The sequence below is a fragment of the Elephas maximus genome, chromosome 10 (genome assembly GCF_024166365.1).
Source record: "Elephas maximus indicus isolate mEleMax1 chromosome 10, mEleMax1 primary haplotype, whole genome shotgun sequence".
Taxonomy (NCBI): domain Eukaryota; kingdom Metazoa; phylum Chordata; class Mammalia; order Proboscidea; family Elephantidae; genus Elephas; species Elephas maximus.
This window is the reverse complement of record NC_064828.1, coordinates 71,859,913-71,878,551: the sequence shown is the minus strand read 5'-3', so window position 1 is coordinate 71,878,551 and position 18,639 is coordinate 71,859,913. Positions and strand designations below refer to the sequence as shown.

Sequence of the window (18,639 nt, the reverse complement as noted above, 5' to 3'; positions counted from 1 at the left end):
TGGTTAGCAGCCAAGTGCTTAACCACTGTGCCACCAGGGCTCCTTAAGATCACATTACCCCAAACCTAAACCCATTTTTAAACCCATTGCCCTTGAGTAGATTCTGACTCACAGTGACCCTGTAGGACAGAGTAGAACCACCCCATAGGGTTTCCAGGGAACAGCTGGTGGATTCCAACTGCCGACCTTTGGTTGGCAGCCAAGGTCTTAACTACTGCACCACCACGGCTCCAAAGGTCATGTTAGAGGCTGTAAATCTGAGACATTTGACTCCAAGTCCAGTATGTTCCCACTACACTTCCTCCATTTCTCAGATAGGACAGCCAGAATTAGTCCTAGGATACAGTACTTTAATAAAAATGTATTCTTTCTTGAATATTGACTTACACATTAAAAATAGATATTACCCAAATCTTTCTAAATTTTAATCCAAATCAGAGCTCAGCCCTTGGAATAATACTAATTCCTTCTGTACCTCACCCTGTCTCCTTTGGATTAAAAAACTCCAGGGCAAATTGACTCTTCCTCCTCTCACCTGTGTCTAATCAGTCACATAGTCCTATTGATTCTGTCTTCTAAATACTGCTCGCTTATATCCCCAGTTTCCTCTAGCACAGAGTAGAACTGCCCCATAGAGTTTCCAAGGAGCACCTGGTGGATTTGAACTGCTGACGTTTTGGTTAGCAGCCATAGTTCTTAACCATTATGGCACCAGAGTTTCTTTTCCACCTGTACTCACTCAAAAAATATTTTTTGGATATCAGCAAACTGCCAAGGTGCTAAGTGCTGGGGATCTAGTAAAACACCAAACAGACTAGTTTCTGACCCTCATAGAGCCTACAGCCTACACAGAGATGCAGGTAATACTCAGGTAATCACAAAAAATATAATTATGGATGGTGATTATGGACAACAAAGGAACACTAATGGGAACATGATCTAATATGTGTGTGTGGGGGGGGTGGTCAGTCAAGGAAGACTTCCCCTGAGGGACTAACATTTGTGTGGAGGTGGGGATCCAAGGGAATGGGAGGGGGATGATGACAGGATGAAGGATGGAGCTTTCCAGGTAGACCAAAAAACAAAACCAAACCCCATGCGGTCAAGTTGATTCCAACTCATAACGACCGGATAGAACAGAGTAGAACTGCTCATAGGGTTTCCAAGGAGTGGCTAGTGGATCTGAACTGCCGACCTTTTGATGAGCAGCCGTAGCTTTTAACCACTGCACCACCAGGGCTCCAGGCAGAGGGGATAGCAAATACTCTAAAATGGAAAGTTTAAATAACTCACAGAAGACCCATGTGGCTAGAGTGGAACAAATGAGAAGTGGCCCCAAAATGAGACTGGAGAGGAAGGAGATGTCAAATCATGCAGTGCCTTGTAGGAAATATTGAAGATTGGGGTCTTTATCCTAAACTAAATGGGGAAAGTCATTATGGGGTTATGAATAAGTGAATGGCATGATCAAATCTGAAAAGAGCATTTGGCCTTCAGTGTTGAGTAGGGGTGGATGTGGGGAGATCCATCAGTAGGCGACAGCAGTGATCCTAAGAAGAGATGATGAAAGCCAGGATTCAGGTGGCAGATGAAGTGATTGAGAAAGTGAACAGATAAAAAGATACTTGGGAAGTAAAATCCACCAGTTCTTGGTGATGGATTGCACACGGGCTGGTAATGAGGAGGAATTTATGAAGGAAGAATCCTAAGTTTTTGGCTTGCAAGGTAGACGAATAGCGGTGCCATTTTCTGAGATACAAAAGATTGAGGACCAAGCTTTTAGAGAGGAATTTGGAGGAGAATCATGTATTCTATTTTTGGACATTTTGAGTTGGAGGTGATTTTAGATACCTGTCTTAGTCATCTAGTGCAGCTACTGCAGAAGTACCACAGTGGATGGCTTCAACAAAGAGACATTTATTCTCTCACAGTCTAGTAGGCTACAAGTTCAAATTCAGGGCATCGGCTCCAGGATAAAGCTTTCTCTTCTCGGCTCTGGAGGGAGGTTCTTGTCGTCAATCTTCCCCTGGTTGAGGACCTTCTCAGCCCAGGGACCTGGGGTCCAAAGGATGCACACTCTGCTCCTCATTCTTGGTGGTATGAGGCCCTCCTGTCTCTCTGCTTGCTTGTCGCTTTTATTTATCTCAAAAGAGATTGGCTTAAGACACTATCCAGTCTTGTAGATCTGACTAATACAACTGCCATTAATCTATCATAGTGATAGGATTTATAACACATAGGATAATCTCATCAAATGACTACATGGTGAACGCTCTGAAGGCCAGAGTAGCAGGGATGGGGGTCTGGGGACCATGGTTTCAGGGAACATCTAGGTCAAATGGCGTAACAAAATGTATTAAGAAAGCGTTCTGCATCTCAATTTGGTGAATGGTGTCTGGGGTCTTCAAAGCTAGTAAGCGGCCATCTAAGATGCATCAATTGGTCTTAACCCACCTGGAGCAAAGGGGAATGAAGAACACCAAAGACACAAGATAAATATAAGCCCAAGAGACAGAAAGGGCCTTATAAACCAGAGCCTACATCAGCCTGAGACCAGAAGAACTGGATGTGCCCAGCTACCACCGATGACTGCCCTGGCAGGGAACACAAAAGGGAATCCCTGATGGAGCAGGAAAATAGTGGGATGCAGATCTCAAATTCTCATAAAAACACCAGACTGAATGGTCTGACTGAGACTGGAGGGACCCCAGAGGTCATGGTCCCCGGACTCTCTGCTAGCCTATTCCCGAAGCCAACTCTTCAAACAGGGATTGGATGGGACTGTAAGACAGAAAATCATACTGGTGAGGAGTAAGCTTCTTGGCTCAAGTAGACACATGAGACTATGTGAGCAGCTCCTATCTGGAGGCAGATGAGAAGGCAGAGGGGGACAGGAGCTGGCTGAAAGGTCACAGGGAATATAGGGTGGAGAAGGAGGAGCGTGCCGTCTCATTAGGGGGAGAGCAGCTAGGAGTACATAGCAAGGTGTGTACAAGTTTTTGTATGAGAGACTGACTTGATTTGTAAACTTTCACTTAAAGCACAATAAATTTAAAAAAAAGAAAAAAAAAAGACTAAATGGTGGGTCAGTCACTCAGTACTGGGAATCATGACCTAACCAAGTTGATACTTATTTTGGAGGGACACAACTCAATCCATGACAACACCCAAGGGGAAATGCTAAGTAGCAAGATACGTGGGTAAGGGCAAGACATATACTTTGGAGTTACGAGTATATAGTCTTTGAAGCCCTGGATGTGGGTGAGATGATGGATGTCTAGAAGAGCCAAAGACCAGGCCTTGATGAAACTCCAGTATTTAAAGGCTAGGCAGGCAGAAGAGGATGAACCAGCAGGCCAACTAGGCCAATGAGGAAGGAAGAAAACCAGGAGAGTGTGCGGTCCTCTTGTCCTTCTAAAGTATACGTCTGATCATGCCCTCTCTTGCTTAAAATCCTTCAGTGGCTAGTACCCTTGTCTCTCCCCCTCCCCCATGAAGTTCATACTCTGTTACATCGTATACAAGGTTTTTCAAAAACTTCTGTGATTTATTTTCCTCTTTAATCCCCACCTGCATGTATCCTAGAATTTAAACACTTCTCATCAGTACCCAAGAACCAAGTACATTAACACTAACCTTCCAACTTTGCATACATATCAAATGTCCTGCCCCTTTTTTTTTTAAGAGCGTCCAGTGACACCTCTTCCGTGAAGTCATCACCAGCTACTCTAGTAGTTAGTTACCCCCATAGAATGAAGTTTCAGTATATTATTTTTATATCACATTATATATTTGTGTTTGCCTCAGACAGTAAGTAAGCCTCTTTGAACTGGCATCCTTATTTTATTTGTTGCTTGCTAAAACCTAGCACAGATTGCTAAGTAAATTAATCAGAGGTGCCTCAGAAAAAAAGGCCTGGCAATCTACTTCTGAAAACCCAGCCTCTGAAAATTCTATGGAGCACAGTTCCACTCTGACACACATGAGGTCTCCATGAGTTGGAATCAGCTCCATGGTAACTGGTTTGGGTTTTTTGGTATTATAGTTATAATATTTTTGTTATAATTCAGTCATTCTCAATGGGAGGGTGATTTTGCACCCTTCCCCAAGAGATATTTGACAATGTCTGGAGACATTTTGGTTGTCATAGTGGGTTAAGTGCTACTGGCTTCTAGTGGGTAGAGGCCAGGGATGCTTCTAAACATCCTACGTAGCACAGAACTTCCCTGCCGCAACAAAGAATTATTCAGCCTACAACGTCAATGGTGTTCAGATTGAGAAACACTTCTATTTATAATGTAAATTTCCAAAAGGATATTTTTCCTCACTGAAATAAGTACCCACAGCTCTAATATCATTGATTCTAACACTAGCAGTTATACCTTGTTTAGAACATTGGCTCTCAAACTTCAGCATGCATCAGAATCAACTAGAGGATTTGTTAAAACACAAGCGGCTAGGCCCCACCCTCAGAGTTTCAGATTCAGTAGGGTTGTGGGTTCATTGTGTCTCCCAAAAAGCTATGTCAAAGTCCTCAGCCCCTATAACTGTGATGTGACCATGTTTGGAAATAGGATCTTTGAAGATGCTATCAGTTAACATCAGGTCATACTGGAGTAGGGTGGGTACTAATCCAATATGAGTGGTATCCGCATAAAAAAAGGAAGAAGAGAATAGACACACAGGAAGAAAGCCATGTGAAGATGGAGGCAGAGATGGAAATGATGCTATTTATAAACCGAGGATTATCACAAACCAGCAGAAGATAAGACGAGACAGGAAAGGATTTTTCCTTAGAGATTCAGAAAGAACATGGCCTTGCCAACATCTTGATTTTGGACTTATAGTCTCCAGAACTGTGAGACAATGATTTCCTATTGTTTTAAACCCCCTAGTTTGTGGTACTCTGTTTAGGCAGTCCTAGGAAAGGAATATGGAACCCTGGTGGTGAAGTGGTTAAGAGCTCAGGCTGCTAACTAAAAGGTCAGCAGTTCGAATCCACCAGCTGCTCCTGGGAAACCCTATGGGGCAGTTCTACTCTGTTCTAAGGGGTCACTGTGAGTCAGACTAGACAGCAATTTTTTTTTTCTTCTTTTTAAATGAGGAAAGGAATACCGTAGGTCTAGGATGCGGCCCAAGAATTGCATTTTTAACAAGTTTCCAGGTGATACTGATGTTGATGGTGCAGGGATCACACTTCGTGAACTACTGCTTTAGAGAAAGGCCCAGGGTTAAGCTGAGGGTTAATCACATTTCTCCCCATTAGAAGCCATGCACAGAAACTTGAGATGCTCCTCCCCTGGGCAATCAAGCCCTGGAGAGGATACCTGGAGGTGCAAGTGTGCTTGCTGACTGCCTGGCTGGCAGCACCTTAGACTCCAAACGCACCACATTCCAGAGAACAGAGGAAGGCTGCAAGCAGGGCAAGAAACCAGTCCCTCTCCTTTCTCCGTCCCACTCCCTACACACGTGTTAGCTAGTTATATCCCTGAAACCCAGGCCTTTGGAATCAGAGTGACCTCCTTCCTCCAAGGTCCATATTCTACCTCCTGGGATCACCTGCATCGGAATCACCTATGACATTTGGATTCATAGGTCCATCGTCAGTAATTCTAGGAGTCAGCCAGGGAACCTGCATTTTAACAAGCCCATTGGATTCGTGGTTCTCAAAGTGTTCTGGCCCTTGGCCCAGCAACATCGTCTGGAACTTGTTAGAAACGTGCATTCTCAGGCACTACCCCAGACCTACTGAATTGGAAGCTCTTGGTTTAGGTCTAGGCCTCTAAGTGATTCTGGTGCATGATCAGGCTGGAGCACCACAGGGTCACTATGAGTCAGAATCGACTCTGCGGAGATGGGTTTGGGTTTTTTGGCTTAAATTTTTAAGAACCCCAGATTTGGGCTGTTTTTCACTTCCGGTTCTAGATTCCTTTTCTACCGGCATTAAAACAAAAGAACAAAAACGAAACCTGTTGCCATCGTGTCGATTCCAGTATGCCAAATCAAAACACCCACAGGAAGCAAAGAGTATCCCTCTTCCCCCAAGAAAGACCTCCCTGTAGGACATTTGTACCCTACAAGAGCGAGCGCGAATGAACCCTGGTTGAATTGGTCATTTGTGTGCTGGCCAGTTCCGCTTTATCTGGCGGGTCAGTGCTCCCTACGGAGGCCATACTGGCATTATCTGAAGCTCAGCTGCAGTGGCGTGGGCCGGCGTTTCGGAGGGCACTGGACTCTGGCGTCCCGCCCCGCGCTCCTGCGTAAACACGCGGTTCCCTCGGCAACGCCTGGAACCCACGTCAAAGGCTCCTCCGGTCCGGGCCGGGCGTCAGCCACCCTTCCTGGCAGCGGCCACTCCTCCCCCGGCCCCGAACCACCCCGCCGGCCGGCCGAACCGCTGCTTTCCCCGTACGGGATGAACAGACTCGCGGCCACCGCGGGGCCCCATGGAGCAGCCGCCGCCGCCGCAGGCTCGCCCGCCAGTGACCACCTCCTTGTTGGGCAGCCCGCAGCCCGACGCCCCCTCCGCGGCCGGCGCGCCTGGCGGGACTTCCTCGGCGGCGGCGGCGGCGGCGGCCGTGCGCTCCTTCAGCACCCTGGCGACCGCGGCGACCGCAGCGGCCGCGGCGCTGGGGAACCAGAGCGACGGGAGCGGGGGCGGCACTGCTGCCGCCCCCGCTGGCGGCGGCCTCGGCGGGCTCGGGGTGGTGGCGGCAGCGGCGGGGGCGGCGGGGAGGCCGCCGCTGGGCCCTGAGGCGGTGCAGCTACTGTCGCACGGGGCCGTGGTGGCGGCCCAGGCGCTCGTCCTCCTGCTCATCTTCCTGCTGTCTAGCCTGGGCAACTGCGCGGTGATGGGGGTGATCGTGAAGCACCGGCAGCTCCGCACCGTTACCAACTCCTTTATCCTGTCCTTGTCCCTCTCGGACCTGCTCACGGCGCTGCTCTGCCTGCCCGCCGCCTTCCTGGATCTCTTTACGCCCCCCGGGGGCTCGGCCCCCGCTGCTGCCACCGCCGCCTCCATGGGGCCCTGGCGCGGCTTCTGCGCCGCTAGCCGCTTCTTCAGCTCGTGCTTCGGCATCGTCTCCACGTTCAGCGTGGCCCTCATCTCGCTGGACCGCTACTGCGCCATCGTGCGTCCGCCCCGGGAGAAGATCGGCCGTCGCCGCGCGCTGCAGCTGCTGGCGGGCGCCTGGCTGGCGGCCCTGGGCTTCTCCTTGCCCTGGGAGCTGCTGAGGGCACCCCTGGAGCCCCCGGCGGCGCAGAGCTTCCACGGCTGCCTGTACCAGACCTCCCCGGACCCCGCGCAGCTGGGCGCGGCCTACAGCGTGGGGCTGGTGGTGGCCTGTTACCTGCTGCCCTTCCTGCTCATGGGCTTCTGCCACTACCACATCTGCAAGACCGTGCGCCTGTCGGACATGCGCGTGCGGCCGGTGACCACCTACGCGCGCGTGGTGCGCTTCTTCAGCGAGGTGCGCACGGCCACCACCGTGCTGATCATGATCGTCTTTGTCATGGGCTGCTGGGGGCCCTACTGCTTCCTGGTGCTGCTGGCTGCGGTTCAGCAGGCCCAAGCCGCGCAGACCCCCTCGCCCCTCAACGTGGTGGCTGTCTGGCTGACCTGGGCCAATGGGGCCATCAACCCTGTCATCTATGCCATCCGCAACCCCAACATTTCGATGCTCCTTGGGCGCAACCGGGAAGAAGGCTACAGGACTAGGAATGTAGACCTTTTCCTGCCCACTCAGCGCCCGGGTTTACGAGCCCGAAGCCGCAATCGCCTTCGAAATCGCTGTGCCAACCGGCTGGGACCCTGCAGCAGGATGTCCACTTCGAACCCAGCCAGCGGTGCGGGAGGGGACATAGCCATGTGGGCCTGCAAAAATCCAGTTGTGCTTTTCTGCCGGGAGGGGCCAGCAGAGCTTGTGGCAGCAGCGACCAAACAACCTAAATTGGAAACCGGAGATACCAGCTTCTAAGAAGGATTGTGAGTTAAAAGCTTGTGGAAGCAAATTTCCACCCCCTTGTTTTAGTGATACAAGATTCCAGGGGAAATCGTGGGATTTCATAAAGCCAAACATTTAAAAGAGACAGAGGGGTAGGCTTACCACTTCCCCCAAAGGGCTCCATAAAAGACAATGTTCCCATCTTCAAAAGTACCGAAGGGAATGTAAAAATTAAAACAATCTTAAACCACACAACCAAGCATTGTGAAGTGTAAGTGCCAAAAATGAAAAAAATAAAATTCACAATTACTGAAAATTCATATTACAGGAATTACACTGTGAAACAAACCAACAACAATAACAACAACAAAAAAGAATCATTGACTGCAACTAGTATTTGTTCAAATACAATTTCAGGAATGAAAGGAGACCCTCAGAGCCACTTGAAGGTCACTCTAAGTCACCAGCATCCAACAAAACTTCAGATTTCTAGAACTTGCACCTCTGATATATTCTTTGGGTGCTTAAGTTAGGGGAGGTACATTTTTCATCCTTGAACACTTTGTTGCGCTTCCCTCTCCACCTTGATCTTTATGGAAAATTTTAAATTCATGCCAGTATAAAACAATTTTAAGGTTTTGAAAAGATGGCTTATTACTAGATAAAATTTCAGTGTTTTCTGAAGGACAAATAGAAGTATGAACATAAAGAAATGACTGGTTTTTTAAAGCATTCCAAAATTATACGTAAAAATTAGTGTCCCTTCCCCACACCCCCCGCCCCGCCATCTTTACCCATACTCTAACTTGCTACTTTTATTTCTGATAGTTTTTGGAATGCTACTCTTAGAATGCTTCGCATTAGAAAAAAATATCTTTCATAATGGAAAATATTTGTCTTTTGAGATAAATTTTATTTTTGGATGCAGCCAAAGATGTAATTTGAAGTCGAGTTTTGAATAAGGTGAGTATGCCACTTTTTTTTTTTTTAATAAAAAAGGAGAGCTCTATAAAGTAACAAAATTGGCTTCCCTATGTGGCATATAAATAACTTGAAGACGATTCCAAAAAGGAATTTTATAAATATTTTGAGTAGTGGCCCCATTCTTGGAGTAAGCATAGAGCTTTCCAAGAGGACCATACTCTCCTACATCTGGAAATTTGGATCTGTTGGTTTAAAAAAAAAAAATGAATCATTGCTTTACAGACATGGCTTGTCTATAATAATGTAGTCTTTATTAGAAAGGGAGACTAGGTATGAGATGATATGTAATAGGTATTAAAAACAGCCATAAAATTACAGAGGTACTTCAGTCAAGCTGAAAATAGTATTTTCAGAAATGTGCAAAACAAAGATGCTTGTTAAAATAATTCACAAGCACAATTCAGGATTCATGTGTGTGAAATTTCTCACATTAATGTGACTGTACACAGAATCATTTTCTCAGATATTTAAAAGATGTTTTTGTTCTCCCTCTTTCCTCTGTCCTGTCCCTCCCTCCTCCCCATTTTCTTCCACATTTCATAGTCTTCACATAGTACTTTTGATATGAAACAACTTCGGCTATCATCTGGAGATTTCATGTGAAATAGCCAGCATTTTTTTCTTCTTGTAAAGTATTTGAAGATGTCTAATAGTATTTAATTATTTGTGTGACAGGGCATATGTCATTATTTTGTAGTCAAAGATGGAAATACATGGTTCATGTCAGAGCTAAAGATGGTTTAATTTTCCCCCTTCTCAAGGCATCCTCACAGTCAGAAGTTTATAGGTTATCTGTGTGTATTTTGCCACACTCAATCTAATACAAACTAGATGAGATAATCTCTCACTTCTAGGCACTTATTATATCATATTCAGACTTAGCTCAGTGGAACTAACATTTAATACATATCTACAGTATTTGCCTGTTAAAGGCAAAAAAAGTGCATTTTGTGGCATTATTAGAAAATGGAAGTCACATCTAGTATTCAGGAAGAAATGATAAAGTCTGCCAATTCTGAAAAATGTCAGAATAGGAATTCAGCAACTGTGACTAAAGGACAGACTTAGAGATCTTAGGGAAAGGGGATGAGCATGCTGCAAAATAGGATATTGCCTGAAAAGAAGAATTGAAGGAAGGTGTGTTAAAGGGAAATACTGAGTGACCCAGTGACCTAACGCCCATTAAGTTGATTCCAACTCCCAGCGACCCCATGTGTTACGCAATAAAACTGCTCCATAGGGATTTCTTGGCTGTTTTTCTCAGCCGTAATCTTTATGGAAGCAGATCGCCAGGCCTTTCTTCCACAATGCTGCTGGGTGGGTTCAAATCACCAATCGTTAGGTGTACAGTCAGGTGCAGACCGTTTGTGCCACCCAGGGACCATTAAAGGTAAATATGGCATGGAATAAATATGCGTGGTGAAGGAAGGGAAAATCTTAGAGATTAGAAGTGACAAGGTGAGGGCATAAAGAACTTTAAGGCAGAAAAGAAAGTTCCACCCTACTTCTTCAGTGGTAGGACGTTTTAGGGAAGGGTGGCTTAGAGAAATCATTCTATTAGTGGCTCTAAGAATCATGGTTGGGAAGATCAGGAGGGGAAAGAGAGAAAGCTACCAATAAGTTACTAAACAGTTTACAGTGTTTTGTTTGTTTGAAGCTATACAACTAAACAGTGGTAGAATTAGGATTTGAACCGCAGTCTGTTTGGCTGCAAAGCCTATATTCTCTCATCTACTCTCTGGGGTCCCCACAAAGGTCTATTGTTAGGGAAACCAAGGATGAGAAATGGCACTATTATCATCATCATCATCATCAGCTGTTGTTTTTGTCTCCTGCTTTATGTAGGGCAACTTCTTAGGTGCTGATGCTACTAAAAGGGAGAAATCACAGTACCTGCTTTAAGGGTACTTAGAGACTAATTAAGGAGCTTGTGTTTTATAAGAATTGGCCACAACTAGGGCTCTTTAATTTAGCTATGGAGAAGAAAAGTGCAGCATTTTCAGAAGTGGTTATCAAAGAGAAGGAGATGAATTTGGAAACAAAAGATATACAAAGCAAAGGCCAGCAACCAATCTCAGTTCAGCTGTAAATATTTAGGGACAAAAAACAATGGCTTAAATAGAGAATGGAGAAAGAATAACTCAAAGAAATCTAAGACGTAGACCTTTCCTTATGTTGACTATGAGCACACAAGGGGCCCTGGTTTGAATCGGCAGTTTGAATCCACCAGCCGCTTCTTAGAAACACTGTGGGGCAGTTCTACTCTGTCCTACAGGTTCACTATGAGTCAGAGTTGACTAGACGGCAATGGGTTTGGTTTTCAGTTTGGTTTATGTGGGGAAAGGGGAAGTGGAAGCTATGAAATACTGGGATGTATTCAAATATTATATGCTATGTGAAGGCCAGAATAACCCTTCACGTCTCATTCTGCTCCTAATTTATTTCATTTAGATTGCAAAAATAACAGTAACAAGTAATACTCAGTGTAGTACATACATTAGCTCATTTAATCCTCCATTTTACAGATAAGAAAACTTATCACTCCTCCATTTTACAAATAAGAAAATTGAGGCATAGAGATGCTAAGTGATTTGGCTAAGGTCACACAGCTAGTAAGTGCTAGACATAGGCTTGGTACTGGGCAGATTGGTGTCAGAAGCCCTCTCTTAACTGCTACACTGTACTGCCTCTCTAATTTGTGAAAGGCAATAGGAAACCTGGAAAAAAGCTAGGGAAGATAAAGACAGTTATTAAAGCGATGGGAAAATAGATGTCATAAAATTTAAAAGAAGTGTTTTCTTTAATTTGGAGAACAGCAATTTAAGATGTATGCTTTTATGTATTTTTTGTTGTGGTAAATATATAGGTAAGATATATATTTTTTTTAAGTATGTAAAGAGGTTCTGAGCAGTTTCACCCTGGACTAAATTCTACCTCTAGATGACCTTAATCATCCATCTTCTCCATTCCTGTTCCAGGGCAGCTGAGCATAGCTGGAGAAAAATTATAAAGTCAGGTTGGTTAGAAGCCTCTTCACTGAGAGTCCGCCAGCTCACCTGACCCCTCCTCCATGCCTGCAACCTGAACCTTTCCACTTCTCAGCTCACTCTTTTTTCCCAAGTACTTCAGTGACCCTTCAGACTTACTCTACTCAAACTTTTAACCAAATTCCTACCCATTTGAAAGATAACCTTTGCCCCTACTTCACTGTTACATACCCGTCACATACAAAGGAACTTCAATTAGATTAACAGCTGACTTCTCATCAGAATCAATGGAGCCCAGGTGACAATAGGATGACATACTCAAAGTATTGAAAGAAAAAAAAAAAAAAACTGTTAATTGAGGATACTACATACAGGAAAAAATACCGCAAGCTCTTGCCCGCACCTGACCCCATTCACCCTGTTCTGACCTCTTTCACGCAACCATTTTTATTGTTTTCTTGTTTCTTTATGCAGGTATAAGCAAAGGCATATTTTCTTGACATTCTCCATTTTATACCCAGAAGTTAGCGTACTACACGCTGTTCTGCTCCTTGCTTTTTTATTTAACAATATATCTTGGAGATTTTTCCACGTAGTACACTGAAAGCTTTCTTGTATATATTTTTTTCTTTTTTTAACAGTTGCATGGTATCTTAGGCTGGGTTCTCTAGAGAAGCAAAACCAGTAAAGCATATAAATATATATAGAGAGAGATTTGTATCAAGGAAACAGCTCATGCAGTTGTAGAGGCTGGCACCTGCGAAGTCCACGGATCAGAATGGAGACTTCTCCTAATTCACGTAGCCACAGGCGCTGGCAAACCCGATTGGCAGAGCAGGGCTCTGGCTCACAGGCTGTGAAGACTAATGAATCCCAAGATCAGCAGGTAAGCTGCTAGCTCAAGTCCCAAGAACTGGAGAAAAAAGAACAAGAGGCAGCTGTAGGATCCAGAGCAAGCAAAAGCCAGAATGTCCACTTATATTTGGATGCAGGCTACATATCCAAAGAAACTCCCTTTCAACTGATTGGCTACTCACAGCAGATCCCATCATGGGGGTGATCATATATGAACACTAAGAACCATGGCCTAGCCAAGCTGACACACAATCTTTACCATCACACATGGTATTCCACAGTGTGAAGATACCGAAATCTATTTTCTATCTTTTAATATTAGTAAATAATGCTGCAGTAAGTTATCTCATATGTAAGTCTTTTTGTATGTGTGCAGGTATTTCTATAGGGCTGTTGGTGGTGTTCTGACTCATAGCCACCATATGTACAACAGAATAAAACACCACCCGGTCCTGTGCCATCCTCACAATTGTTATACTTAAACCCATTCTTGCAGCCACTGTTTCAATCCAAATCATCGAGGGTCTTCCTCTTCTTCACTGACCCTCTACTTTACCAAGCATGATGTCCTCCTGTATTTCTATAGGGTAGATTACCATAGGTAGGAGTGATAAGTCAAAGGGTAAATACATCTATAATTTTTTTATTTCTTTTTTTTAACAATATTTTAGTTTATTATTATTTTCCTTCAGATGAAGGTTTACAGAACAAAGTAGCTTCTCATTAAACAATTAGTACAAATATTGTTTTGTGACATTGGTTACCAACCCCACGACATGTCAACACTCTCTCAACCTTGGGTTCCCTATTACCAGCTTTCCTGTCTCCTCCTGCCTTCTAGTCCTTGCCCTTGGGCTGGTGTGCCCATTTAGTTTTTTGTTTTATGGGCCTGTCTAATCTTTGGCTGAAGGGTGAGCCTGAGGAATGACTTTATTACTGAGCTCAAAGGGCGTCCAGGGGCCATACTCTTCGTGTTTCCCCAGACGCTGTCGGGCCTGTAATTCTGATCTTTTTTTGTGAGTTAGAATTTTGTTCTACATTTTTCTCCAGCTTTGCCTGGGACCCTCTATTGTGATCCCTGTCAGAGCAGTCAGTGGTGGTAGCCAGGCACCATCTAGTTGTGCTGGACTCAGTTTGGTGGAGGTTGTGGTCGTTGTGGTCCATTAGTCCTTTGGACTAATCTTTCTCTTGTGTCTTTGGTTTTCTTCATTCTCTCTCACTCCAGATGGGCTGAGATGAGTGGAGTATCTCAGATGGCAGCTCACCATCTTTTAAAAGCCCAGATGCTCCTCACCAAAGTAGAATGTAGAACATGTTCTTTATAAACTATGTTATGTCAACCGTGTTATTCCCGGAGACCATGGCCTCCACAGCCCTCAGCCCGGTAATTCAGTCTCTCAGGGAGTTTGGATATATCTATGGAGCTTCCATGACCTTGCCTTGTACAAGCTGTGCTGGGTTTCCCTGTGTTGTTTACTGTCTTACCCTTCATCACAGTTACCATACTGTCTATTTAGTGTTTTTTTCCATCCCTGCCCCTCCCCTCCCTCGTAACCATCAAAGATTATTTCTCTGTGTGTAAACCTTTTCATGAGTTTTTATAGTAGTGGTCCCATACAATATTTGTCCTTTTGTGATTGACTTATTTCACTCAGCAGAATGCCCTCCAGTGGCATCCATGTTGTGAGATGCTTTGTAGATTCTTGATCGTTCTTTATCATTGTGTAGTGTTCCATTGTGTGTATTACTAGAGTTTATCTATTCATCTCTTGATGGGCATCTAGGTTGTTTCCATCTTTTTGCTATTGTGAACAATGCTGCAGTGAACATGGGTGTGTGTATGTCTATTTGTGTGATGGCTTATTCTCTAGGATATATTCCTAGGAATGGGATTGCTGGATCATATGGTATTTCTATTTCTAAAGAAGTGCCATATCATTTTCCAGAATGGTTGTTTGCATTCCCACCAGCAGTCCATAAGAGTTTCAATCTCCCTGCAGCCTCCCCTAAATTTGTCATTTTCTGTTTTTTTGATTCATGCCCGTAATGCCGGGGTGAGATGATATAGTGGTTTTGATTTGCATTTCTCTAATGGCTAGTGATCGCGAGCATTTCCTCATGTGTTTGTTAGCTGCTTATGTGTCTTCTTTGATGAAGTGTCTTTTCATTTCCTTTGCCCATTTTTTAATTGAATTATTTGTCTTTTTGTTGTAAAAGTGTTGAATTTTCCTGTAGATTTTAGAAATTAGACCTTTGTCGGATTTGTCATAGCCAAATTTTTTTTTCTAGTCTGTAGGTTCTCTTTTTACTCACTTGGTGAAGTCTTTTGATGAGGATAAGTGTTTAATTTTTTAGAAGATTCCAGTTATCTAGCCTATCTTCTGGAGTTTGTGTGTTGTTAGTTATGGTTTGTATCCTGTTAATGCCGGGTGTAGTGATTAAGAGCTACAGCTGCTAACCAAAAGGTCAGCAGTTCAGATTCACCAGGCACTCCTTGGGAACTGTGTGGGGCAGTTCTGCTCTGTCCTACAGGGTTGCTATGAAATCGACTTGATGGCAGCAGGGATTTTTAGCACTGATACTATTTTTTCTTCTATGATCTTTATAGTTTTTGGTTTTATATTTAGGTCTTTTATCCATTTTGAATTAGTTTTTGCGTATGGTATGAGGTGTGGGTCCTCTTTCATTTTTTTGCAGATGGACATCCAATTTTGCCAGTATCATTTGTTTAAAAGGCTCTCTTTTCCCCATTTGATGGACTTTGGGCCCTTGTTGAAGGTCAAGTGACCATAGGTGGATGGATTTACATCTGGGTTCTCAATTCTGTTCCACTGGTCAATGTATCTGTCATTGTACCATTTACCAGGCTCTGTTAATTACCATAGCTGTATGGTAGGTTCCGAGATCAGGTTGTGCGAGTCTTCCTACTTTATTCTTCTTCAGTAGTGCTTTACTTATCTGGGACCTCTCCTCTTACCATACAAAGTTAATTAATAGTTTTTCCATCTCTTTAAAGAATGCTCTTGGTATTTGGATTGGGATTGCCTTGTTAAATACATCTATAATTTTGATAGAGATAGCCAAGTTACCTTTTTTATACATTTTACTATTTTCACTCCCACGTGCATATTATGAGTATACTTGTTTCTCCACAGCTTTGCCAATAGAGTGTTTTTAGACTGTGACTCAAAACCAGTTGGTCATGAAGTTAGTTTAATAAGTTGTAGCCAACATTTAAAATAAAATGAGATTGTGTGGGGTAGAATAGAAAATATAAGACTGCACCACACATTGTTTGGTGGTTTTAAAATATGTCCACAAATTATTTGATACTCCTCCCTTCAAACAGTAGAACCTAATTCTCCTCCTCTTAAGTGTAGGCTGTACTTCGTGACCTGCTTAAAAACAAAAGAAAGCACAACAAAACCGATAAGTGGTTTCTCAATAAGTCCAGGAAAAAACATAATCAGAGATATATCTTTCTACACATCTGTCCTGGACTTGTAGACTTCATGCATGATGCCATGTGCTTGCAAGAGGGCTGTTGCAAAGGTTGCTGCAGAATGAGCTTTTCTTCCTTATTCCAAGAAGGATGAAAGGGAGAAGGCTTCTGCCCCCCAAAAAGTTTAACTTTCTTATCATGAAGAGATGCTCTTCCCAGGTATTTCTGATTATATCTCATTGGCCAGAACTGTAGCACATGGTTATCCCCACATGAAAGAGAGGCTGGAAAAATAAATGCTTTTCGAAAGGTGCTGTTATGGTTTGAATTGTATCCCCCCCAGAATGTGTATCAATTTGACTAGGCGATGATTCCCAATATTGTGTGATTGTCCACCATTTTGTCATCTGATGTGATTTTCCGATGTGTTGTAAATCCTACTTCTGTGATGTTAATGGGAGCCGTGGTGGCATAGTGGTTAAGAGTTCAGCTGTTAACCAAAAAGTCGGCAATTCAAATCCACCATCCACTCCTTGGAAACCCTGTGGGGCAGTTCTACTGTGTCCTATAGGGTCATTATGAGTTGGAACTGTCTCTATGGCACCTAACAACAATAACAACAACATGATGTTAATGAGGCAGGATTACAGGCAGTTTATATTAATGAGTCAGGACTCAATCTGTAAGATTAGGTTGTGTCTTGAGTCAATCTCTTTGGAGATATAAAAGAGAGAAGTGAGCAGAGAGACAGGGAGACCCCATACCATTAAGAAAGCAGCGCCAGGAGCAGAGTACATCCTTTGGACCCGGGGTTCCTGTGCTGAGAAGCTCCTAGACCAGGGGAAGATTGATGACAAGGTCCTTCCCCCTGAATCAACAGAGACAGAAAGCCTTCTAGAGCTGGCACTGTGAATTTGGACTTCTAGCCTCCTAAACTGTGAGAGAATAAATTTCTGTTTGTTAAAGCCATCCACTTGTTGTATTTCTGTTATAGCAGCACTAGATAAGTAAGACAGGTACATTTGCTGTCTCCTCAAAAATTTGAATTAAAATGACTCAGTTTTAATGAATAGAATTTGGCAAAAATGAAGATGCGTAATGTTCAATATTAGGACCAAGATGTCTGTGGCTTTCTTCTTGCACTCTTTTGGATCACTTATTCTGGGGGAAACCAGCTGCCATGTTGTGAGGACACTCAAGAAGCCTTGTAAAGAGATCCACATGGTGAGGAACTGAGGCTTCTTGCCAATAGTCAACAATGAACTCCAGCCATCTGCCAACAACCATGTGAGTGAGCCACCTTGGAAGCAGCCCAAGTCAAGCCTTCAAATGACTGTACCCTTAGCTGCCATTCTGACTGCAACTCCATGAGAGACCTTGAGCCAGCATCCAAATTTCTGACCCATAGAAGCTGTGAGGTATTGTTTGTTGTTTTAAGTTTGGGGCTAATGTGTTACACAGCAACAGTGAAGTAATACACATAGTAAGAATAAGTATAGTTTCATAAACTTTTTATTTCAGGTACAGTCAGCCATCCCTATCTGCAGGTTCTGCAACCAGGGATTCATCCAACCGTGGGTCAAAAACATTTGGAAAAAAAGGAAGTTCCAAAAAGCAAAACTGAATTTGCCACATGCCGAGCACTACGCTGAAGCTATGTGAATGATTCTGTAGCCTGCTATAGCCTCCCGCCGTTTCACAGACCCTCAGTCTCTCTCCAGCACTCATTGTTTGAGAACTGTTCACCTTGCGTCTCGTTCTTTCAGTGTTTGTGTTGTGTGTGCCCTTTCTTTCTGTGAAAAAAATGATCCCTAAAAAGTGGTCAAAGGCTAAGTGTGAGAGGCTTGAGGAGAGTGAGAGGAAGGAGTTTAAGGCTAGTAAGGGATGGCTGGCTAGCTCTGTAAAGCACTACAGTCTCAAGAACATCAAAATCATGGTGAATTGGCATCAGCTGCTGCCCAGGTAGCATCAGCATTCCCAGAAGAAATCCAGAAGCTCGTAGAAGAGAAAGGCTACCTTCCAGAGCAAGTCTTCAGTTATGATGAAACAGCTATTTACATAGCATTTACATTGTATTAGGAATTATAAGTAATCTAGAGATGATTTAAAGTATACAGGAGAAGGTATGTAGGTTATGTGCAAATACTATGCCATTTTATATAAGGAATGTGGGCATCCCTGGATTTTCGTATCCACGGAGGTCCTGGGACCAATCCCCTACAGATACCAAGGAATGGTTGTATATATGACAATGTATATTAGGTCTCAATGTAAAATGGATTCCTTCCTCTGGGTTGCAGTAAAAACACTTTTTCTTTGAAAAATGCTGGTCTAGTCAAACCATTCAACAATTTCTGTTCTGAGATCTTGCTGTTGCCTTCCTGATCTCTACATGGAAAATGAGACATGGGCCCTTTCTGCTTTTAAG

At 43.8% G+C, this 18,639-nt stretch overlaps 1 protein-coding gene across 1 annotated transcript; it reads left to right on the top strand.

The window, feature by feature from the left end:
• The first annotated feature begins 4,417 nt into the window (after positions 1–4,417).
• On the top strand, positions 4,418–18,359 carry GPR135 (G protein-coupled receptor 135). The gene has a single exon (XM_049898788.1). It carries the CDS (start codon positions 6,447–6,449, stop codon positions 7,974–7,976), a length of 1,530 nt encoding a protein of 509 aa, XP_049754745.1. The 5' UTR covers positions 4,418–6,446; the 3' UTR covers positions 7,977–18,359.
• The last annotated feature ends 280 nt before the right edge of the window (positions 18,360–18,639 follow it).

Excerpts from the sequence above, each read along its gene's own strand:
- GPR135 (XM_049898788.1), top strand. The coding sequence starts at position 6,447 with ATGGAGCAGCCGCCGCCGCCGCAGGCTCGCCCGCCAGTGACCACCTCC.